General features: G+C 46.6%; 1 protein-coding gene across 1 annotated transcript in view; it reads left to right on the plus strand.

Moving 5' to 3' along the window:
• Positions 1-2,635: 2,635 nt before the first annotated feature.
• Positions 2,636-25,084, plus strand: part of CCDC149 (coiled-coil domain containing 149) — a 97,449-nt gene continuing 75,000 nt past the window's right edge. The window contains 1 exon segment of the mRNA XM_082389220.1: positions 2,636-3,401. Coding sequence (XP_082245346.1) covers positions 2,829-3,401 — 573 coding nt within the window. The 5' untranslated portion in view covers positions 2,636-2,828.

The following is a 25,084-nucleotide window of genomic DNA, read 5'->3' on the forward strand; positions in this document are numbered from 1 at the left end:
AGATTTGTTTTGTTTTGTTTTCATCAGTATCTGCTAGTTCAATTTCTTAGATTAAGCAATTTTGGAGTTTCCATATCTAAAACCCTCCCAAACTTTTGAAAGTTTAAAGCATCGCTCAAAAGCACCTAAGCACTTTCTTCTAACTACACGTGCATATAAATAAATAAATATTGATAGAATTGGCCCTGGGGCTCTGAATATATAGAGAGAAATATTGGGTCCCTAGAGATCTGTCAGAGAGTTAAGGGGATGTGAAAATAGAGGCTGAAAACAATGTTTCAACAGTTAGTGCCAGGGTAGCAAATTTAAGACCAGGGCCCCTGGTTTTAAACTGGTCCCATGCAAATGGACTGTGGGATGGAACATTTAATGTACTGCTTTTATCAGAGGTGAGGACAGTTGATGAGCAGTTTTATTTTTTCCTTTGAAAAAGGTAAACCACAATATTATTAGCTTTGTTTTTGTCAGCCTGGGCTGCTGTTGATGAGGTGTCTAGAGGCCTTCTGGTATAGGTGCCTAAAAGCTTAAACTGCGTTTAATTATTATTATTACTCAATGTCAGGCTACATAAATGAAAAGAGATAAAAAAGAATCGCTCACAGCTACATTGCCTTGGTTTGTGATTTCATCACATCTCACAAGCTAAGCAGGTTCGAGCTGGCACTTGGGGCATGAAACCTCTAAGGGAAACCCAGGCAACTGGAGATGCCGTTTCAACTAAGTTGAAAGTTCCTCCACATACTGGGGAGGGTAGAGGCTTGCCGCTCTTTGATTTTCCTCCCCAGTTTTATTTTTAAACACCTTAATAACTGGCTGACTTACTTCAGAGAAGGAAAGCAAGTAGGCGCAATAAAGTCGCCCAGAGAGTTGTCGTAAAGGTACATGATCCCTCACGTGAAGATTCCCCGGCTCCCAACAGCTTGCTGATTGTCCCGCTGCCTGAAATACCAGTGAAGCCTCCAAAGCCACAGCAGTACTGAAAGCCTCAGCTAAACATAGTAACTGGAAGGGGCGGGCTGCTTTCCCACCTGAATGCCGGCCGAGAGCAAGGCGCAGACCTCGAGGCAGTGGAAGGCAGATGGACCAAGTTATGCCCACTCTTCCTAAAGTCTATCTCATTGACAGGTTGGAATGAAACCAGATGGTTTGCCAGAGGGCAATATATTGGCAGACAGTACCTTTCTTCTTAGCATGAGACGTCGATCAGGCTGTTTAGGAACAAGTGTTTTGTGCTGAGTTAACTCTAGACATTCAACTCAGGGATGACCTTCTTTCCACCCTCTTGGATGACAAAGAATGGATTAGGTGGCCCAGCTGGTCAGAATACCAGAAGCATTAGCTGTATTCTAGCCTCTTCTTTTTCTCTTGTTCCCGAGAGCACTTGTTTGCAAAACTTTAATGGTAAGGCTTGCAAATCCTCTAGGACAGGGACCGTGGTCTGCAATGTTATTGAAATGTGTTCAGGATGAGTACAGGATTTGTACACAACAGGCACTGAATAAAAGTGCTACCTACTAGGCTGGCTCCTGCCTGTAGCCCCTGGTCTGCCAGGATCTGCTGTAGAATCTTCTTTAGATGAGGACCCAGCAGGTCACGGTGCCAGGGCTGCCAGGGAGAGTCCAGGCCATCCAGGCTCCTCATCAGTGGTGTCGCCACTTATATCAGTTATCTGTTGTTATATAGTAAACCACCCCAAAACTTAGGGGCTTAAAACGACAACAGCTTCTTTAGCACGTGCTCTGTAGGTCAGCAAATTGGGCAAGGCTCAGCTGGGTCGTTCTTCTGCTGACCTCAGCTGGACTAATGCAGGCATCTGTGGCCGCTGGGGGTCAGTGGCCTCACTCACATGTGGCAGTTGGCTGGTTGTTGGCCATGAGTCCTTCATCATCCAGCAAGCTCTTCTGGGCTTGTTTCTATGGTGGTGATCACAGGTTCCTAAGAGCGTAAGCAAGAATAAACCCTACTGCACAGATATTTTACAAGCCTCTTTGTGTAGCACACTTGCAAACACCACGTTAGCCAGAGCAAGTCACATGGCTGAGCCTAGAGTCAAAGACAGTGGCTGCGACATGGGAATTATTGACACCATTTTGCAAACAGCCAATAAAACAAGGCCAACAATAGAATGCAATATTTCCAACTCCCAGGGGTAATACTTCATTTTCAGGTTTCCAAAAGGCTGGGAAGTGTCTCTAGGAGCTAGGAATCCTTAGTTGAGTCTCTGTTTCTCACCTTTTCTGATAAATGGAGGTAACATCCATCCTGCAGGATTGATTCAGGATCAACAGGGACTAAAACAAATAAATGTTGGCTGCGATGCGTCCACAACTAAAATGGGTTCACAACTTCTCAACCTACGTGCTTATCTCTACAGGGAGCGCTTCTGCAAGTATGGAAAGCTCACTACTGGTAGTGGTTCAGGACAGGATTTTAGGTGACTGGGGAAAACCACCTTGAATAATATTGACTCATGTGTGAAGATTCCCCTGTCCTCTGTAATGTAATTCCCTTTTAGTCCTTCCTCTTAGGAGAAAGTCTCAGTTTGATGCTAATATGTCTTCAACACCTCTCTTGACCCATGTTAAGCATCACACTCAGAGCTTTCGGTCCTATTTAGAATTCATTACCGTTTTATTTTCAATGTTTTTATTTATGACAGCTGATAATTTAAGAAATAGAAATAAACATGAGTAGCTTAAGAAACCATGTTAAATATGTAATAACATGTGGTTCATTCATCCATAGGTTCAACAAATATTTGTAGGGCACCTACTGTGTGCCAGGCCCTGTACCCAACATTCATCCCAGAGGGAAGCAACCCCCTGCCCATGTGGGGCTTACATTCTAGTGGTGAGAGCCGCGATAGTGGTCAGGGAATGGCTGGATTTGGGGATTTACTTCTGGTGGGGGACGCAGAGCCGCCTCCCGCCTGGAGAGCAGTAATCCTGCGGTCAGGACCTCGGCCGCCACGAGCGCGGGGTCCGGGGGCTGCGCGGGGCCCGGGGTGCTATGCGGGGTCCGGGGGCTGCGCGGGGCCCGGGGTGCTATGCGGGGTCCGGGGGCTGCGCGGGTCCCGGGGGCTTCGTGGCGCGGTCCTAGGCCGGCTCGGCGGCGGCTGCGGCCCGGCACCGACCGCGGCTCCTCCTCCCCTTCCTCCCGCGGAGGCTGACGTTGAGTCAACAGCGCGGGCGGCCGCAGGAGGCGGCGGCGCGGCGGCTCGGAGGCGCCGGGGCCTCTCGGGGCCGCGCGGGGCCCGGGTGGAGGAGGCGACGGCGGCGGCGCGGCGGGAGGAGGAGGCCGCAGAGGAGGAGGGCGGCGTCCATGAGGCCGGCCCGTGCCTGGAGGAGGAGGCCATGAACGGCGACCGGACCGAGAGCGACTGGCAGGGGCTGGTGAGCGAGGTGAGGCCGAGGCGCCGGCCGGGCGGGATGGGCCGGGCCGAGCGGTCGCCAGCCCCGAGCCCGCGCCCCCCGGGTGGCCGAGCCGGGCGGGGACTCGCGGGGGACGCGCACCCCGCGGCCTCGGCTGGCTGCCCCCACGCGCCCCGCCAGGTGCGCCGTTCCTCCCGCCCTTTGCGGTCTGCCCGGGCGCCACTTTCTTCCACGCCAGCTGGTGCCAGCCTCTGGGGAGGGGCCTTCCCTCCGGGCAGGGCTGGGCACTGGATTGGCGAGAGGAGCGCGGGGATCCGGGAGTGGGAGCCAAGCCCCACCTGCCTTCTCAGTTGCCGCTGTTTTGGAGCCAAGCGATTGGACGCCCAGTGCTGAAGCGGAAAGGTGGCGCCAGGGGGAAATCCGGGTCCTGGGGCCACGCCCGGGCCAGGTGGAGTCACCTGCAGCGGAGGTTTGGGGGGGGAGGGGAGTTCCATAGTGTCCTCTGTAGCCTTCGTTCATTCAGTTATTCAATTCAGTCAACACGTTTACCGTGGGCCTTCTGTGTGTAAGGTGGCGCGCCGTTTATCAAAGGAGTGAAACACTGGTGCAGCAGTCATTCGATTTGTGGAAGCAGAGAATACCGTGCCCTCCCCCGCCCCGGCCCAACGATTTTGTCAGAAACACCCCTGGGGTCGGCTTTTGGACTCTTATGCTATTCCCTCTTCAGCCCACCCTAAGAATGGTTTGGCCTGGGAGGGGCTGCCTGACTTCTCCAGGTGAGAGAGAGTGCTGGTGTCTCCCTGTCACAGGTAAGTTGTTCGTCCTGACTTACCACCATTTGTGATGGCGGTTAGCCACTTACCCAGCTGTGCTGACCACGCCCCGGAAATTCTCCATTCTCTCCCTCCTGAGAACCATCCCCTTTCCCTTCCCCATCCCCATCCGCATCCCCAAGGCCAGCTTCAGCCTCCGTTTTCTTACTTCTATACGCACAATACAGGGTGTAATGGTTTGCTGGCTTCCTTCCCATGTTGGGTGCTGGAAGGGAAACCTTGTACCGTCTTTCTCCTTTAACCATTTCCTGGGCCTCCAGGTCAGTCTGATAACAGTACTTAATGTCCAGTGTATGCAAAGCATTGTATTTCTGAAGAGGAATGGACTGTCATAGCGTCTCCCCAAGTTTAGTTTGTTCCCTCTTGATCTGTATGTAATAACTGGACAGTATTATGATATGTTGTCATGCAGCCTGTCCCCATCGCCTCTGTCAGGCTTTATGTTAAGGGACAGATCCTCTGGGGATCTTTCCTCTTGGCTCGTCAAGAATCATACCCAGTGGTCAAGGAAGCTGGAGGTGGTTCTTCATGGAAGTCCAGTGCTGGGCTCTGAAATAGCAGAATGTTCACTACTCCAGCAAATACTTGTCGAATGCCTGTTAGGAGTCAGGTACATTGCTCGGTATTTGGGATACAATGGCCAAGAAGACAGGTGACCCCTTCTGCCCTCAAAGAACTCCTGAAGCATATGGTATAGTGTGGAAGGAGAGTCACACCATAAACACTAAGAGAATCCTAAAGGGTGGACTGGGAAGGATGGGAAACCAAAGAAGGAAGTTCTTATTGGCATGGCTGTCCCTGGACCGAGGGTGCCTCTGTCTTGCCCTGACCACACAGTATTGCAGTCTAATGGTCTCCCCACTAGGCTGTGTATTTTACTTGGCTTTGTTCCAGGTGCCTACATGCTGAGCTCCATACACAGCAGGTGCTCAAAAAATGCTTGTAGAGTAAGTCAAGATCCGGATATGGGTCTTTCCAGAGTTGTCCTGCCTATCCCAGCTCTGTATCTCCAGAGTAATGCTGTCTTGCCTTCAGACATTCATTAAAGCTTAGGACGCAGAGGGTGCACAGCTCGGGGCTGTGGGATGTGAAAATGAATGTAAGGTGCTTCCCACCTTCATAATAGTTAACGTCCATTCCTCAAGTCCATCCTTCATATTTAACATTTACACAGCCTCATACTCACAATGGTATAAGGTAGGAATTATTTCTTATTTTACAGATAAGGAAACTGTGGCCCACACATGCTAAGGAACTGGCTCAGAGCCTCACATCTGGAGGGGGCAGAACTTGAACCCTGGTGCCTGACTCCAGAGGTTGGGATCATTAGACCACACTTTGTATCTTAATCACCAGTTCATCTGTGTGTATCTTCCCTAGACAGCAGATTCTCAAAGCGGGGGGTCTATGTCTTATTCATCTTTGAATCCTCAGCAACTGGATCACTGTTGCTCAGAGTATGATTTACAGATCATCAGAGTCATTTTGGGAGCAAAGAGTACAAAGAGTCACTTGGCATTTGGGGGAAAAAATGCAAGTTCCTGGGTCTCTCCCCAAATCTACAGTAGCGCACTGAATTGTGTTCTTCCCCCCATGGATACATCTAAGTCCTGACGTCCCAGTAGCTATAAGACGACCTTATTTGGAAACAGGGTCTTTGCAGATATAATCAAGCTAAGGATCTCAAAATGAGATCATCCTGGATTTAGGATGGGCCCTAAATCTAATGATTAGTGTTCTTATGAGAAAGTAAAGATAGATTTGAGACACAGAGATACAAGGGAGAAGGCTATGGGGAAGCAGAGACACGCAGAGAGGAAGTCCACATGAAGAGGCAGAAACTGGAGATGGGCAGCGACAGCCAAGGGATGCCAAGGGCTGCCAGCAGTCACCAGAAGCTGGGAGAGGCTTGGAATAGATTCTCCCTCAGAGCCTCCAGAAGGAACCAATCCTGCTGACACCTTGATTTTGGACTTCTGGCCTCCACAACTGTGAGAGAATAAATTTCTGTGTTATAAGCCACCCAGTTTGTAGTGATTTGCTGTGGCAACCACAAGAAACGAATTACCTTACTTCATGAAAGTGCCTAGGGGTGTAGCCCCAAACCTGCTTTTGTCGCAAAGGGAGCTCACAGGGGATTCCCCTGCACAGTCAAGTTCAGCTGCCTGGGCTTCCGTGGGCGTGGAGAAATCGTGTGGGCCCTAGGCAAGTAGGATTCAAGGAAGAGAATGGTCCGTGGCTAGTGGCGTTTGAAAGTGACTTTGGAAGCCAGTGGAAGGAACTGGGGAAGGCATCACCACACATGTGACCTGGGTCAAATAGGCTCCAGTCTGCTTCTACAGAAGTCCCCGGTTCTACCTCCCACCCTGGGCCCGCACTCCATTGCCCTTCCTGCCCGGAGCCCTGCGCTCTCTTTCAATCGGTTTGCTTCCTCGGCTTGCCTCTAGGAAGCAGTTTTCATTTAAATGATCCTATAGAGATCAGTTTTATTTTCATATTTTTAGCATAACAAGCTGAAATTACAGCCTTCTCTCAGGCCCCGAAGTAAACACGGCCATGCATGGGAAAGGAGTGTGGCTTCTGTTCTGTTCTGGAAATTAAATGTCTGGGGAGGGGGAAGCATTCTTCTCATCACCACCTGAGGTGATCTTTCAAATCAGGGGGAAATCTTGAAATGCAGTCGTGCAGACAGTCCATAACTTTATTTCGAAGATAAAAATCCTGGTCATCTCTCAGCCTACTGCCCTGTGATAAACCATGACTAATTCAGTTTCACTATTTGAATTTTGGTTGATTAATTAGATAGCAATCAGTCCTGTATTCCTTGAGCATGCTGTATGCAGTGACTAGGAGGCAGATATAGAAGATGGTTAAACCTGGGCCTCTGCCCAAAGTAGAGCCGCTGACATTTGGGGAGGGAAGCTGAACAGGCTCGCAGTCTGAGCCTGTGGATAAGGGCGCAGCTTTGGGTCTTGTTTGTTGACTGAGAACTGAGAGTAAGTCTCGGCTCTACTTCTTTCTCGGTGCAAAACCCAACCCAAGCAGGTTCAGCTCAAAGGGAATGTATCAGCTGATACTGTGGGTTGAATTGTGTCTCCGAAAAGATATGTTCAAGTCCTAACCTCCTCCCCCCAATACCTGTGAATATGACCCTATTTGGAAACAGGATCTTGCAGATGTACTCAAGATGAGGTCATTTGAGTGGGTTCCTAATCCAATGACCAGTGTCCTTATAAGAAGAGGGAAATTTGGATGCAGAGGTGCACAAAGGGAAGACGATGTGAAGACACAGAGGAAAGAAGGCCGGGTGATGACAGAGGCAGAGATTGGAGTTATGCTACCACAAGCCAAGGAAAGCCAAAGATTGCTGGCAGCTACCAGAAGCTAGGAGGAGGCAAGGAAGGGTCTTCCCCTAGAGTCCTATTAGGGATCCTGGCCCTATCGACACTTTGATTTTGAACCTCTGACCTCCAGGACTATCAGAAATTAATTTCTATTGTTTCAAGCCACCCAGTTTATGCAGTTTGTTACAGCAGCCTCTAGCAAACTAACACAGCTGCCGTGACTAATCATTCCAAGATAGGGGTGGTGTGGGGCACAGCTGGATTCAGCGCTCAGACAGATGCTTTCTCTCCATCTTTGGCTCTGCTTGGGGCCTGACTTCAGTCTCAGCCTCCCACCCTCTCAAGCTCAAGTCCAGAGGGGAAGACAGAAACTCTTTTGCAGGAGACCCCATAGAACCCCAGGAATCACTCCCTTTGCACCCACTTAGATCCCTCACCTGCCCTGGAAGAAGTTACATGAGCATAGTGACCTGACTGTCTCAGGCCCGCAGTTGTGCACGGGGCCCTGCCCAGGCCACATGGACTGGGAGTGGGTTAGGGGGGTGGGAACGATTGCCAGAAGAAGGGGAATGGGTGTTGAGAGAATCGCCGTGCCGTGCCACTCCTCCAAGCCTCATTTTTCTCATCTTTAAACAGGATCATAAAGCACCTACTCATAGGTGCTCTAATTGTGAGGGTCCAGTGAAATCATGCTCGTTAGTGTTTTGCTGTCTGCCTGGCAAACAGTAAATGTTCAGCAAACATTAGTACAGTGAGGGTGGAGCTCAGGGCACAAACTCAGGTGTTCACAAACTGAAAACTTTATTTTGCTATAACACCTTAATTATGGTTACAAACTCCCATTGTAAGGTGGGGGGGAACGTAATCTGGATTGGACTCACACCTCTGCCTGAACTTGTATTTGAGTTCTAGGGGTGGTAAGTAGTACTCAGCCATTGGCAGGGGTGATGGGGTAGGGGGCACACAACTGGTCTGGGCTATTTTTGTTTAACCACACTCTCCTCATTTCAGTCTAACATCTGGTCATTGGTCACTGTCAGTCACTGTTGTGTCTGCCCTTGTTCCCCTCTTCTGACCCTTTGGTGTCTGTACCAGACCCATGCTACTTTGGGTGAATGAAGAACAAGGTGATATACTGCTACTTCACTACTCTGGGCATGGGGGGGCTTTGCTCCCTTGCCCAAGGTGGGGGAATTCAGTCATGTTCTGCTGTCTCTGAATCACTCCTGAGCTGAGGGAAACTTTGAGAAACCATGGTGCAATTTTCTGCATAGACACACCACACCACACCAGGCTGGGTCCAGGGAATTGGGGATTATTTTTTACTTCCTAAGAAAGAAGGGTATATTTGTTAGGGTAAAGTCTAAGCCACTTAACAAAGATACCTACTCCCAAAATATATTGGTTTCAGTGAGGTAGATATTTAGGTCTCTTTCGTGTCATAGTGTGTGGTGGTCCAGGCTGGGAGATCAGCCCTGCTCCAGGAGTCGTTTAAGAACCCAGGTTCCTCCCATCATGTTTCTCTACTGTTTCTTAGGGGATGGTCCTCAACTGTATAGTTAAAGCTAGGTTAGTGCCATGTTTTGTCCCAGCACGTGGAAAGGGGAAAGAGAGAAAGGGGAAGTCCAGGGCAAAGGGCTTTTCTTTAATTAGGGATGACTAGAGAGCTATACGTATCACTTCTCGCATCCCATTTGTCTGAGTGTAGTCACATGGGCACATGTAGCTGCAAGGGGGGCTAGGAAATGTCATCCTAAGCTGGGTATGCCCAACTTAAATTTGGGAGGGTTCTATTAAAAAGTTGGAAAGGTATACAGGACAGGAAAAACACAAACTTATAAAAGGAGAAAAAGGATAAATTGGACTTTATCAAAATAAAAAAATGTTTGCTCTTTGAAAGACTCTGTTAAAAAAAATGAAAAGACAAGCCACAGATGAGAAATTTTGTGCAGAACACATATCTTACATCCAGAATATACAAAGAACTCTCATAACACAATAGTAAGAAAACAATCTAATTTTAAAAATGGGCAAAAGAGTTAAATAGACACTGCACTAAAGAAGAGATTCAGATGGTAAATAAGCACATGAACAGATACTCAGCATCATCAGCCATCAGGAAAATGTAAGTTAAAGCCACAATAAGATGCCACGACACATCTGTTAGAATGGAAAAACAGACACAGAAATAAAAAATGGGAAAACCAAGTGCTGATAAGGATGCAGAGTGACTGCAAGTCTCCTACATCGCTAGAGGAATATAAAATGGTGCAACCACTTCTGAAAACAGTTTTACAAGTTCTCATAAAGTCAAACCTACACTAAACCCAACAACGCAGCAATCCTGCTCATAGGTGTTGACCCAAGAGAAATGAAGACACGTGTCCACACAAAATCCTGTATGTGAATGTTTACAGCAGTTTTATTTATAATTGCTGAAAACTGGAAACACAACAGTGTCCACTAACTGGCAAGTGGATAAATTGCTACATCCACATCGTAGAATCCTGCTTAGCGTTAAGATGGAACAGACTACTGATGCATGCAAAAACATGTCAAGTGAACGAAGGCAGAGACTCAAATGCACCGACTGTAAGATTCCACTTATATGAAATTCTTGAAAAGGCACAACGAAAAGGACAGAAAAACCAATCAGTGGTTGCCAGAGCCTGGAGTGAGTGAACAGATTGACTGCAGGGGAATACGAGGGAGCTTTTTAGAGTGAGGGACATAGTCTATGCCTCGATTGAGTTGATGGCTACATGATCGTATAAGTTTGTTAAAATCCATAGATCTGTACACCTCAAAAGGGTGATTTTTTTTCTCTATGTAAATTATACCTCAATAAACTTAAGTCTTTAAAAAGGGGGGGAATGGATATTGAAGACAGTCATCACTATAGAGAGCTTTACTCTTTACCTCTCTGATTCCCCAACTCATCAGGTTTCCGTCACAATTAGCCACGCCCCCTACATCTCAGTCCCACAGTCCTTACTCCACTCTCCTGACACCAGGCTGATTAGTGTTCATTCTTAGACACTCACTGGTAACCAGGCTCTCTTTCCTTGCACTCTGTCTGCCTTTTCCTCAAATTTGGAGATCTTTTCTAGTCTTTTGGAGGGTCGTGGGGGAGGGAGTTATGGGGAGACTCTTCTTTGCTGTGGTATCTTCTGGTGAAGGACAAGGCCTTCAAAACTGAAAAGCCAGTCACTTTGCTACCAGTGTTCTACTGAGCACTCTCTTCCTTGGAGAAGGCAAAATGTCTGGCTTTTAAAAGGGAGAGGGGGACTTCCCTGGTGGCGCAGTGGTTAAGAATCCACCCGCCAATGCAGGGGACACGGGTTCGAGCCCTGGTCCGGGAAGATCCCACATGCCATGGAGCAACTAAGCCCGTGCGCCACAACTACTGAGCCTGTGCTCTAGAGCCCGTGAGCCACAACTGCTGAGCCTGCATGCCACAACTACTGAAACCTGTGTGCCTAGAGCCTGTGCTCTGCAACAAGAGAAGCCACTGCAATGAGAAGCCTGCACACTGCAGTGAAGGGTAGCCCCCGCTCACCACAACTAGAGAAAGCCTGCGCGCAGCAACGAAGACCCAATGCAGCCAAAAGTAAAATAAATAAATTTATTTAAATAAATAAATAAATAAAAAATAAAAGGGAGAGGGATATGTGGAGAGAAACAGGGTAGGAGTTATAAGAATTTGAGGCAAGGTAAATAGAGTACCATTTAATATTTCAAAGCATTATTCACATTCATAATATTAAATGAAAAAACAGTGCACAATAATGAACAATATATCTTAGATACATATGTAGGCAGTTGGCGAAGCTGAAGAAGTGGAGAAAAGCTTCTTAGAAGAGGTAGAACTTGAGCTGGGTCCCTCCGCTTTGGCTGAAGAGGGCATGGTGGTGGTGACAGGAAGCAGGCCTGAGCACTGAACTGGTGGTTGGCCTTTGAGGAAATGCTCCAGATAAAACCTGAAACTAGTGAGATGAGGTATAGCAGAGATGGAGGTTGGATAGCCAGGGTAGACCAGATGGTGAACAACTTCAAAAGCAAGACAGAAGGGTGTACTCTAATGTAGCTGGTAATAGCCTCTGAAAGCTTTTTTAGCTAGAGTGTAAGTTGATGAAAATACTTGGGAAAGATTCATTTCCACGGAACTCAGTAATCACTGAGCCTTTGTCATTCACAAGGCACTGTGCCAGGCAGCGGGAATATAAAGACAAATTCGGTAGCTCTCCCAGGAATCAGGGAAAGACAAGTGAAGATGAGCTACCAGTAATCTAGTCTTTTCTGTCACCATCAATATTCCCAATTACCCCTATTGCACCTAGGTCATACCACTTATCATATGGTTCTTTGACTAACCCTTGACTTGTCTCTCTCTCCACTGGGCCCAGGAGATCTTGAACTCCTTGAGGGTAGGGACCATATGTTATTAATTTGTGACCTTAACACTTCACACTGTACCTTGCCCTTTGTAGGTACTCAGTGAGTGTAGAATATGTGAATGCTTGAATATTTGAATAAATGAAGTGATAAGGAGTTATGGCATCAGTGGAGAGAGAGAAAAAGGGATGGCTATGAGACAGATTTTAAAGGAAGACCCATACAGGATTTCATAGCCAATTGGATTGGGAAGATGCAATAGCATGAGTCCGAGATGACCCTCGAAGTGTGGCTAGAGAGTGGTGGTGATCGGTCTGACAGAGGGTTGGGGGTGACTGAGGCTGGTGAGAAGAGGACAAGTTCTGCTTAGAGCTCTGCATTGTTCAGAGTTTCCTAGGAGTGCTTGAACTCTTGCGAGGCAAACTTAGTGCTTCCTGGGAACATTTTTGATGAGCAGCTATCCTCATAGTGGCAGGCTAATTTTAGAGTAAGTTTATTAAAATTAGCATGTGGGGGAAAGTGAGCACAACTGCTATTTTTAACTAATGGGATTCATGTTATCTCCTGTGCAGGGAAATTCGCATATGTGCTTCTAAAATTGACAATTGCTACTCTTATCATGTTAAAAAAATTAATTTAGTGACTTTCACATTGAATAAAATACATTGGCTGAAGATAGGAAGAGGACTTTGGCTAGTCCCTGAATGAAAATGACCAGAGTGAGCAACGTTTCTTACCCATTGCCTGGTTTTCCACCAATAAAACCATAGCGGGGCTTTGGGTACCTCCTGGCAGAGGACTTCGCTTAGTTGAGAGTCTGCATCTCTTTCTGGTCCTTCAGGTAAAATGGCACCAGTGGTAGGGGACACCTGGTCCCCAAGAAACACAAACCTTTGGCAGATTTTTTATTTTGAAGTCTTCTCATTTTCATTTCACTTCTTCTAGGCTACTCTGTTTCCATTATCTTATGGTATTTTTATTGTAGTGAACATCTTAAGTTTGTTCAAAATATCAGATCTTCTTCAAGCCAATATACCTTCTATACGACTAGCCTATTAAACGACCTTAAAAAAGACACTTCACCAGGACCTCTTACTCAGAAGCCTTCAGTGGCTCCCCATTACTGGCTATTCAAGGCCTGCCCCAAGCTGGCCTATCTTTCTAGCCTTATGCCTCATTTTCCCTCATAAATTGGTTGTTCCAGCCAAACTGATCTGTTCCGCATTCTGGCTTCTACTTTATTATCCTGACCTCATCTGGGTGGGCCTTCCACTTCTTCCCTGACCACAGCCTTTACCAGTCCTTCAAGATGGAGTAGACACCAACATCCTTCATAAAATCATCCATGACCACCCAAGCTTGAAGCGAGCTCTTCATCCTGTTGCCTTATGTAGTGTAGGTTACAAACCACTCATGTAGAACTTACGTGCTCCCTGAGAAAGGAAAGGACCTTCTCTGTGTGTGGATCTTAACTCCTACACAAATTAGTGAGCTCCTAAGAGGAGGGACCGTGACCGCCTGTGTTGGGGTAGGAGACAGGAGTTCTAGAATGATGAGGCTTCATGCTATGACTCAAGAGGTGCAGGACCTGAGTGAGGATACTGAGAGAACATCCCCCAAATGACCTAGTTCTGGCCCATTTGCAGGGTGTCGACTTTGATTTCACATTCTCATTTATGGGAAGAGAATCTTGGACGTGCCTGCCCACCTATAGTTTATTAGTGACAGACACACAGGTGGGGGGTCAGTGATGGCAGGATGGATCCATCACTGTGATAGGTTGGTCGGTTGGCATGAAAGAAGAATGAAACACAGCCCGGAGGTATTTCAGTGGGACAGGTGGATAGCAAAGAAGAAGGTCAACTATGTTGTGTTGTGTTGCACACAACTATGTTGTGTGCATAGCCTTGTGCTTTGCAGGGAAGTTCATTTGGATTGGGGGATTGAGGAAGGTTCTTGATGAGGGTAGCACTTGGGCCAGGAAGGTTAGGCAGGATTTCTGCAAGTGAAAATGTAAAGGAAAGGTGTTCTAGGCAGAGGGAATGGAGATAGCAAAAGTGCAGAGATGGCAAAATACAGGGCTTGTTTGGGAAATCCCAGAAGTGTTTCTCTGATTGGAGACACACAGTGGGGCATCAGGTGATGATTGTTAGGCTGACCTTGAATGCCCAGTTAGCTGTCTAGAGAGTGCTGGGGTCCTGAGTGGCCTTCATTCTAGAGGCAACTCAAAGGGCATGACTGTACGCTTTGAACAGGGAGAAGTTGCCTGGGGATGAGAGCTGAGCAGGACCCAGGAGGCCCCCTGTACCTGCACCTGTCCCTCTGTGCCCTTGTCCTCATCCACTCTCAACCCACCTGAGCCTGCCTTCCACCCCATTTTTACTCCTGAAAATGCTCTTGCCAAGACCACCCAAGACCAGACTCCTACTTGCCACATACGGCGGTCTTTCTTCAGTCCTCTACCTACTTGACACCTGGCTGTGCAGCCTCTGACACTCCACTGTTCTCGCCCTACACACTGGGCTTTGCATCCCTCCGCAGGGCTCCTGGATGTGTCCCCCAGGCACCTGGCACTCAGCGTGCCCTGAACTGAATTTATCCTCCCTATGCCTTCAGCCCTTCCCACCTCTCTTCCCTTCTTCTATCCCATATCAATGAATGATATCACTATGGAATCTTCCTTGATTCTTCTTCCCAACTTACCCCACACCCATCTAATTATCTACAAAGACCCATATTTTCTGCTTTGGTACAAGTCCTTAATAAGGGCTCTGTGTCACCTTTCCTACTATCCCACCATGGCCCAGGTTCTCATCCACTCTTCCCAGAATATCTGCATAAAGACCCTCTAAGATCTTCTTTATTCCCTGCAGTTACTTGAGTTGTCATTCCAAGCGCTGAAATGATTTACCACTAAAGCCCCCGCTGGCTTTCCAGGGCCCGCAGAGTGAAAGCCATTCCTCAGGTGGCCTCCAAGGGCCTGCTCTGTCCTCATCTTCAGTAACTCCTCTGTACCGCTTATGCTACCACCTCCCTCACGCTCTATAGAATTCCTGTTACCAGATCATTCCGTACCCTGAGACATCTCTAAGCCTTTGCTTATGTCCAAAGATGATCTCCTACTCACACTTTACAGCCCGGCTCAAATGTCATAGCCTCCATGTGGGTTTCCTACCTCTTGTGGGTCTCAAGAGATTGGGAAGTGGATGGTATATTTCAGTTGGGAAGACAGTGTGGGGCTTTGCGAGCAGGTGTGGCAGCTGGGGTTCCTGAGGATGAGGGACCTTCAGAGGGGTGGGTGGTCTCCAATGTCTAGCACAGTGCCTGGCACATGATCCTTGGCAGGCACTTGTGGAAGAAAGGAAGGGAAGGAGGGAAGGAATGAAGAGAAGGAAACAAGGAAGGAGAAACAGTTCACCTCGCCATTTTCAACATTCTCTCTGAAGCCAGCCCTACTCACCTGCCAGTGTGCCCCACTTGCAGCGTCTCCCCGGGCTGACCAGGAGCTGGGCTGTGAGTGTCCACATGGCCTGGCAGATGCCTGGTGTCCTGGGCAGCTTCCTTTCTCAGGCAGCAGTGGGTTATGTAAGTCATCAAGCTCCACCACTACGTAGCTACACGGTCTTGGGCAAATCACCTTACTTGTCCAGACCTCAGTTTCTCTGGACTTTGTACAATGAAGATAACAGTACCTGCCTTGTGTCTCTCATCTAAGATGAGGATAAAGTGAGATGATGTACGTGAAAGTGTGTTTTAAAGTCCCCGACCCTCTACAGCTGAGGGGGTGGTCCTGTCCTTGCCTGGGCTTTAGGAAGAGGCTTCTCAGGGCTTCAGGGATGGTTCCGCCGAGGGAGGTGATGTGTCAGCTGCTGCTGTCAACATGATGCCATTGAAAATTCATATTGATGAGGTGCAGATTGACGTACCTGCTTGCTCGGCCATCTGTAGACCCCACAACCAAGGAGATATTGGAGGTGGCAGCGATGGGACTCCCTTTTATTTAAGCCAGTTCCAATTTGCTTTTTAATTTGCTCCAGACTGGTGAATGCTGTCAGGGTCAATCTGTAACCTTTTCTGCTCTCCCAACGGTCTCCAGCTTTGCCAGACCTTCTAATGTGTTTGCACACTGCTCGATCAATTCCTGGGCAACTTCCATCCCATGGCCTCTTCTGCGCTCACCTTATTCAGCTTCTGACTTTGCACCCTTCTCACTCTCCCTCAGTCCAGTCTCCTGCTGACCACTCTACCTTCCTCATTTGTTGGGGTTTTGAGTAAGCCTCGTATTCAGCTGATTTCAGTGCCCAAGACCCAGCACTTGCTCACAAAGAACCAGCAGTCAGCTCCCCGCCCTGGCTTCTTGCACGTGCCTCCTCATCAGCCTCCCTGTCTCCTGCATCTCTTTCTGCCTTTCCTTCCAGGCTATCCCTGCCTGGTCAAGCGTCTGGAAGGTTCTGACCTTCCTCGCTCAAAGCCCTCCACGGCCCTATTGGCTCTGCCTTTGGCTCGGACTCCACTGTCATTTAAGGCCTTTCTTACTTTCATCCAAACCAAACATTCCAGCCTTTTTTTGCATTTCTCCTTTTCACATGTCCTGTATTCCTGGCAAACAGAACCACTTTGGGGTCTTTGCTGGAAGCCTGTGTTTCCATGCACCTGGCCTTTGCTCAAGCTGTGCCCTCTGCCAGGAACTCTTGTTCTCTCACTTCTCCTCACTCTTCTTTCAAGGCTTTGTCATGACCACCTTGACCCCCACCTGAAAGGTCTCTTGCCTTGTGCAATCCCAAGCGTCTAGACACACCTCTGTGACCAGCATCTCCCGGGTTGCCTCACTTTGGAATTATTTATGTACGTCTTGCCTCCAGCCTGGAGTTACTCAACGCAGGATGGGTAAATTCATTTTTTAATTTCCCACTGTGCCCAGAACAATGTGCTGCATGTAATGAACAAACGTAAAAGAGATGACAACCCCACTGGATTCTCAGCTAATACTTGAATGGAAAAACTGCTGAATTAAAACAAGGATATCTTTTTTTTTTTTTGTCAGAACAATATTCTTATCTCTTTTTTTCCCCCCCCAAGTCCTCTTATCTCCATTTGATCTTACAGGCCTTCTGACTCTCAAAATATAGATTGTGATCTTTTAAAGGTAGTAAGTCAAATTTCCTTTTAATAAGCTCTAAGGGATTTATGAATTTACTAGAAGTCAAGTCCCTCCCACTCTCCCTCCCACCTTCCCTTCTTTCCTTCCTTTCTTCCAAACTGGAATTTTACTCTATCAGATATGTTTCTTGAAAAGAGTCAGGCAGAAGCTGCGGGTGGGAAATCATTTGGTTATAAAAAGCTACTTTCTGTAATGGACTCTGACCTGTACTATAGTGTGTCTGAACAGATGCCAGCCTTTAACTCTGCTCTGGACTAGAATCTAAGTTTGTTCCAAGGTTATTTGCCACCCATGGTTGACTCTCATGCAAAGAAATTGTGCGATTATTTTTTTTTTTTTGGTCCCTATGGCCATTTTCTCATCATGAGCAGTAACAAATAAAAGTAATTCCTTAATTTGTCTTCCCTCCACTGATATTTAAGATGATGAACTATGTCCCAGGCACTTTGCTAAAAGTTGGGGTACAAAATGCTACACGATGTTGTCACCTTCCTCTGTATTCCTTAATCAATTTCTTATAACTGCTTTACCAGTTAGAATGAACAGGGGTTAGTGTCTTTATTTTATAGATGAAGAGATGGAAATTCAGACTGTTTATGAAATATTCAGAAATTCAGAGTCCTTTTTTATGGTCACTCAAAAAGAAGCAAGTGTGTGGAGCTATGCTTTTAAACTTGAAGGTTAGAAGGTTTTCCCTCTGGGAGCCTTGGGTTCAGACCCTCTGTACACTCACGTCAGCTGACCTTGCTCTAAGCCTAAAACCCTGAGCTGAAAAAGAGCCTTTTTGGGTCTGGTTCCAGACTCCTGCCATGACTTCAATTTCAGTTGGAAGTTGAGCAAAAGTGGTGTCAGGAGACCTGCAGTCGTAACCACATCCTGAAGGACGGGCAGGACACCACCTCTGTGCTGTGGGTGGAAGGCAGGTGTGCCAGGTGACCGAGCCCTGTCCAAGCACCGGCTCCCTGGAAGTGAGGGACTCCAACCTTCCACCCCTGCCTGTTCACCCCCATCACAGAGTGTCCTCATCGCAGCAGCGAGTCCCTGCCCTTGATGACCTGAATCTGTGAACGAGGAAAGGTTGGGGAAGAAAACTGAGTGGCTGAAGGTATTATTGATGCCTAGAGATGATAAAACCTTGAGTCGTGGTGGATGTAACTTTAAATATCCAAGTAATCTGAGTTCACTGCACCCCTCCACGCCAGATTTGGAAAATATAGATACGTGATATGAGGCTCACCATTTGTCAGGGATCCAGGCACCTTCTGTCTCTCTACTCTATCACTCCATTCCAAGAGTGAGTACTGCCTATGTTTTCTTCTCGAAATGTTGTGGTTTCAGGTCTTATACTTAAGTCTTTAGTCCATTTTGAATTTATTTTGCATATGGTGAGAGGAAGTAGTCCAGTTTGATTCTTTTGCATGTAGTTGTCCAGTTTCCCCAACACCATTTATTGAGCAGGCTGTCTTTTCTCCATTGTAAATTCTTGCCTCCTTTACTATAGATTAACTGCCCATATAAGTGTGGGTTCATTTCTGGGCTGTCTATTCTGTTCCATTGACCTATGTGTCTGTTTTTGTGCCAGTACCATATAGTTTTGATGATGTAGCTTTGTAGTATAGTTTGAAATCACCTTTGTTCTTTCTCAAAATTGTTTTGGCTATTCAGGGTCTTTTGTGTTTCCATACAAATTTTAGAATTGTCCTAGTTCTGTGAAAAATGCCATTAGTATTTTGGTAGGGCTTGCATTGAATCTGTAGATTGCTTTGGGTAGTATAGTCATTTTAAGTGTTAATTCTTCCAATCCATGAACACGGTCTATCTTTCCATCCATTTGTGTTGTCTCCAATTTCTTTCATCAGTGTCTTACAGGTTTCCAAGTACAGGTTTTTTACCTCCTTATTTAGATTAGCTATTTTATTAGTTTTGATGAGATTGTAAATGGGATTGTTTTAGTAGTTTCCTTCTGAAATTTCCTCAATATCAGTTGTTTGGCATATCAGTATATTATTTAGGATTAATTTTAATGTAATAGAAATAACGGTGGTTTAAATAAGATAGAATTATCTGTATTTCTCACTCACATTGTTGAAGGTCAGAGGGAACAAAAAGTGCCCACCGAATTGAGAAGGCATCTGGGGACCAAAAAAAAAAAAAAATGAGGCAAACAGCTCCATACAGGCAATGGGTCAGTTTATTATAGGGTAATTTACTCACAGGGTGGGATGGGGTAAGGGACAATGATCTGGAAGCATTCACAGCTGCACCTGCACTGCCTAGGGGCCATGGGGACAATTTTATAGTTAAAGGGGTATTGGGGTAGGTGCTGGGAAACAGGACGTGCATTTCTAAGTCAAGATTCATGAATGAGTAACTAGTCTCATGGGCACAAGGAATACGTCAGTGAAGGTTTTCATCATTGTTTGGGGACTAACAGAGCATAGAGGCCACCTGGTCCTAATGATTATTAAACAATATCTATTAACTATCAATACAAAGCCCTTGATGACAGAGAAGTGACTTACTGCACAGTACAGTCCTGGGTAGGGTCAGCAAAAGGACAGGAGAAACTTTAAGTGCCCAAGATTGCCTCAGTTATGCTAACAGCCATACACACACGTGTACAATAAATTTGGATGTAGACAGTTTGGGCTGATATGGCAGCTCACTGTTTTTCAGGGATCCAGGCACCTTCCATTTCTCTGCTCTACTGCTCCATTCCAAGAGTAGGGTTTTCTATTTTGTGGACCATATATTTCAGGATGAGGAAGACATGCAAGAGTTTACCTCTCCCCTTAAGGCAGCAGTCCCCAACCTTTTTGGCACCAGGGACTGGTTTTGTGGAAGACAGTTTTTCCACGGACAGGGTTGGGGGAGGTTGGGTAGCAGCAGATGAAGCTTCGCTTGCTCGCCCCCCACTCACCTCCTGCTCTGCAGTCCCGGTTCCTAACAGGTGTGGACTGGTACAGGGGTTGGGGACCCCCCCCCCTTAAGGAAACTTCCCAGAAGTCCCAAAGGACACTTCTGCTTCCATCTTACTGACCAGCACTTTATATGTATATAGGGGATCATAATAGTACCTACCTTGTAGGGTCTCATGGTGAGGACAAATGAGCTAATGTGTGTAAAGTGCCTGGTACACCATCACTGGTAGAGGAGGGTCTGCCCTCTGTGTTTGACTGACGCTTCCATGGTCATATCTGGGTCTCAAGCCCAGGGTCTTCCTCAGCATATCCACTGCCCTCCATATACTTCTAGGTCTCTCTGCCTCTGAAATGTCATCGCCTTTTGGAGCGGTCAGCCCGATCATATATTTAGCAATTAGCAATTTGTTGCTGCTGTCTGTGGTGATCCTGATTATCACTGAATTTTCTTTAATGAAAGAGAAATGCCCAAACTTTGACATTACCTGCATCAGTGATGTCTGTGTGTCCTTCTCCAAGGAATATTTTGAGTGTCAGGTCTTAATTCTGTACTAGGAGAAGAGTAATCACTTTATTGTCATTTAAATGCTATCTTGAGGAACGGTGATGACAGAGGTAGTGGTGTTGGTGGACCAACTGACTGTCAAGGAGAGCAAGTACAATTATACCCAACACTGCCTTGTGGTCCATTGGTGATTTGTAGCTAGTGAGGATTTTGCCATCTTCCCTGAAAGCCATAATTAACTCAGGTCGCCCAGGGAGCCTTTCACTAACATGATCAACTCATTTGCACAGTCATCAGCCAGAGAAACAGACCTGGACAGAGTCCCCGCCCTAAGAAGCATCTACAATTTAGTCTGGTCTCTGAAATCTCTGGTGATTCGAATCACCAGGATTACACACCCACCCGTGTTCCAGAATGAATCTCCACCTCACTTTTGGCTGTGGGGCTGAATTCTGAGCTGACAGTTCTTGTGGAGGAAAATTTCTCACTAATCAGTACTGCCTGGAGTTGGTGGAAAGGAAGTAAGAACAACAAAGATGAAGTTACTTTGAAGGAGCAAATTAACGGCTTTCAGAAAAATATGAGCAAGGTGTAGAGAGGGGAAAAAACAGCTCCGAGACACACGCTTCAGCTGGGGACACCTTCATCCTGTAGGCGGAAATTTGGGCCCAAGTGGCCCTTTAGCAATGACTCCATGGTTCTCATCCAGAAAGAACTGCTGGGGGAGCTTAATGATCACAACTGGTTGAAATCTTGGCAGATGGTGGTAAGAGCTCTATTTACTTGGATAATTAAAATGGTGATGGATTTGCATGGCTGATTTCAAGATCTCTAGTTTGCAGATGACTGCCTTCTGGGGCAGACGGGGATGGAACACCTCCTTGCTTTAGAGCATCTGCACCTGACTCAAGTATCAGAGAGAAGGGAGCCAGGGAATAGTCCCACAAAACGCGCCATCTTGAGTTGACTCTTCATCTTGAGTACTCTGGCCCTCTTATGGAACTATTCATCCCAGCAGGGAGATAATATTTTTCAGAAAGGCAAGGTCTGCTGACAAACTTAGGAATGGAGATTGTTTTCTTTCTTTGAATAGGGCAGACACAGTTCTCTTGATTCTTTTGATACTGTGATAATAAGATTGATGCCTTTAGACTTTATTGAGTGCTTTTTTTTTTTTTTAACATGCATTGCCTTATAAAACCCTTAGACTCTTCTGTGAGAGAGGCAGTGCACTGCAACAGAAAGGACGTGGGGCAGACCTGTGTTCACATCCCACCTTTGTCACTTACAGGCTGCACGCCTTTTTTTTTAACCTCTTAGAGCCTCAGATTCTGTATGTGTAAAAGGGGGTAATGACATCTACCTTTTGGAGTTGTGATAAGGATTAATGATTTATATATGTGAAATGATGAATCATCTTTGGGCACTGAGTAGCTTCCACAAATGATGGTGGTTATTCATATCATCATTTATAAAAGAGGAAACTGAAGCTCAGAGTGGGTGCGGGGCTTCCCATGGCCCAGTGGTAGGTGATGGCAGTGAAACCCACATTTCAGTCTAAATCCCACGTGCCACGTTGCTTCTATTCATGGCTCCTTTGTCTCTGTATCTCCCGAATTCCCTCTTGTTAAAGGATGGTCCAGGAATCAATTCTAGTTCTGCAAATGCCACCACTTAGTCCTCTCAGCACCTCATCTGTAAAGTGAAGACATGGCCACAGGTCCCTCTGCTCCTGGTGTCTGGGGGCAGAGCTGAGAGGTTAAGAGCTGACAGATATACAAGGGGGCGCCGTATTGGGAAATGTTAGGGTTTTTTATGATTTCTTTTTTGAGACAAGGGGAAGTAGAGCCACAGCATTTTTACAGCTTTGAAAGGCAGTTTGACCAAAATGTTGTCCATGCTTTGCTGGCTTTTTGCTGCCACCCAGCCCACAGGGGGAGCCTCTGCAACTGAATCGAATTATTATCATATAATGACGTAACCAGCGAATCTATCATTACATTCCATATGTGACTGTTATATGTTATAATGGGTCATTGCATATGTGAGGGTTGGTGACATGCGCTGTCACCTTCATCCAGCATATCCCAGGCTCTTGGCAACCTGGATGGAAAAGGGAGAGCCTCAGATGCACAGGTAATTTTTGTGCTCCATCCTGAACACCCAGTCTCTGAAACAACCAGAGTTGCATGCTCCACCCTCAGCATCTCGGCCCGAGGCAAGGTCGGATCCGCCTAGCACAGGGGAGAGAGCAAATTCACTCCAGGCAAGCGATGATTTTTAAAAACATATGCTCTCTTCAGCAAATGGGAAGGGGTTTCCTAGCCCACGTATGGCCAACTATAAGGAAACCCAATCTTCTTCCCTTGCTTTTTTCTCATCTTTTTCGGCCTGAAAAGAATAAGAATACACTCTTTGGAGAGTGAGAAGATGGGCAGAGGGAGGGAAAGGAGAAATAACAGGAGTGAAAGGATTGAAATAGATATTCAGGCAAACCTTTGTTATTCAAAACTGCAGTTAACCAAGACTGTCAGTGAATTTCACATACCCCCCAGCTACAATGGTTCACATTATAAACTCTTCCAATTACCTGAAATCTCACTTAACTTAAATTTCAGCACATCCCTTGGGGCATTCAAATAATCAAAGCTTGCCTGTCGAGAAAGTAATACCAGAGAGGGGAAACTGCCATGGTGACTCCGAGAAAGGTAGATCATAAAAAAAAAAAAAGTCATCTTAGAGAAGGGCATTAGAATCATTAGGTTACAAACTTGAAATTGCTGAAATGTTATCTAAAAATCACAGAAGCGAATGCAGATTTAGAAGAAGGCTGTAGAATGCTCAGGGAGCTGTACAATTGGAGACAGGAGATAGGCATGGACGGGAAAGACTCACACGAAGGCACCAGCAGGTTAGCGGTGCGTGGCTGGGGTCGCCGCAGCTGGAGGACTTCAGCCAAGTGGACACCAGCGTATGGTGGGCCCCAAATGGCATGTACCCTGTAGATGCCCAAACTTGGTCTGGTGGAGTAATACGTGTACACACGTGTATCTGCAGGTCACAGTCTTGTATTCTATCTAGAGCAGTGATTCTGCAAGACTTCAAAGAATAAAGGTGGTGAATGGAGTATATGCCCAGATGATGTAGGGAAGTGCTCATTTGAAGTGATAAGAATGAGGTTACATACAAACACCATTCTGATAATTCTATAGGAGCTATCCTGTGCCCTCTCCATACACATCGAGTTTATATAAAACTGGACTTTTTTCCCCCAAACGTGGTGCTAAAATGGGATTTAGAGATTTAAGCTTAATAAAAATTGATGGCTATCTTGCTAAAAATATATATTATAAATATCTATAAATAAATTTATAGATAATATGTATATAAATATTTTTCAGCTTCATGGGGACTGAAATTCATTTATTTCTCAAATATTTTGTGGGTATTCACTCTGGGTCAGGAGCTGTGCTTGGCTCTGGAGCTGCAAAGGTGAATGAGTTGGACTCTGGCTGCAAAGAGACCTCGGTCTGTGGGGAGGCAGGTGGGTGGGCAGGTGACAGTGATGCAGCGTGTGATACTCTAATCAAGGTGTACCCAGAATGCCGTGTGGCCACCAGGAGCCAGCTCTTACTCTGCCTGGGGATGGCAGAGGGCTTCCCAGTCAGGGACTTGTGAGCTGGGTCAAGGAGCTGACAAGAAAAGAGAGAGGTTAGGGAGAGCGAGTTTGGGGTAGCAGTAAGTGGGCCTTGATAGAAACATAGTGGGCGGGAAAAGTCAGGGAACTGGATTTCAGCCAGACGGTGAAGGGCTCTTGGTTGCCACTCTCCTTAATGGAGATATTTTTAAAGAAGAGTGGCAGGTCCCAGTTATGGTTTTCAAAGGGACTGGTACCTAGACTAGACAGGTAGGCAGACAAATGATGGTCCCAGCTAGCGATCACTGAGCAGCACAGAGTAGGGGTGCCAGGAATGGAGGGAGTAGCTTTTTGAGGTTGGAGAAGGTCTGTTGATTGTTGAATACTGTTTACCTGGCGCTACTTAGTGGATGGGGGTGGAGGTATCCCTGAATCGGGGAGAGAGGAAAGTAACAGTAGAAAGCGGAGGAGGACCAGGGGAGGAAATACCTCTCAGACTAAGAGTGAGTGTGCTGTTGAGAAGTTTCTAAATTATTCCTGAACATGAACCCTTCAGCCACACATGTTTATCATCACGCTGAGAAGCCTTTCTGGATTAGCAAGCCATGTTCTTGCAGCAGTTAATGAGAGCTAGCCTGATCCCATCAGTAAAAGCCGCCAAGGACCATGAGTCATTGTTTGACAGAGAGGGTCACTTGGCGGAGAGGTCCCTTCCCTGACGCCCAGGCTACCTTCATCTCTCTCAGCCATTATCTGGTTGTAAAGCCATCCAAATAGTAATGTAGTATGTCAGATAGTCATTTAATTATTATGATCTTCGTTGTAGCAATTATGACTTGCTTTACTGCAGATAACAGTAAATGGGTAGATAAAAGCCACTCAGTGGTGAAAACGGTGGGTTTGGGTTCTTGAGAAGC

Source organism: Balaenoptera borealis (genome assembly GCF_965194805.1).
Source record: "Balaenoptera borealis genome assembly, chromosome: 4".
Lineage (NCBI taxonomy): Eukaryota > Metazoa > Chordata > Mammalia > Artiodactyla > Balaenopteridae > Balaenoptera > Balaenoptera borealis.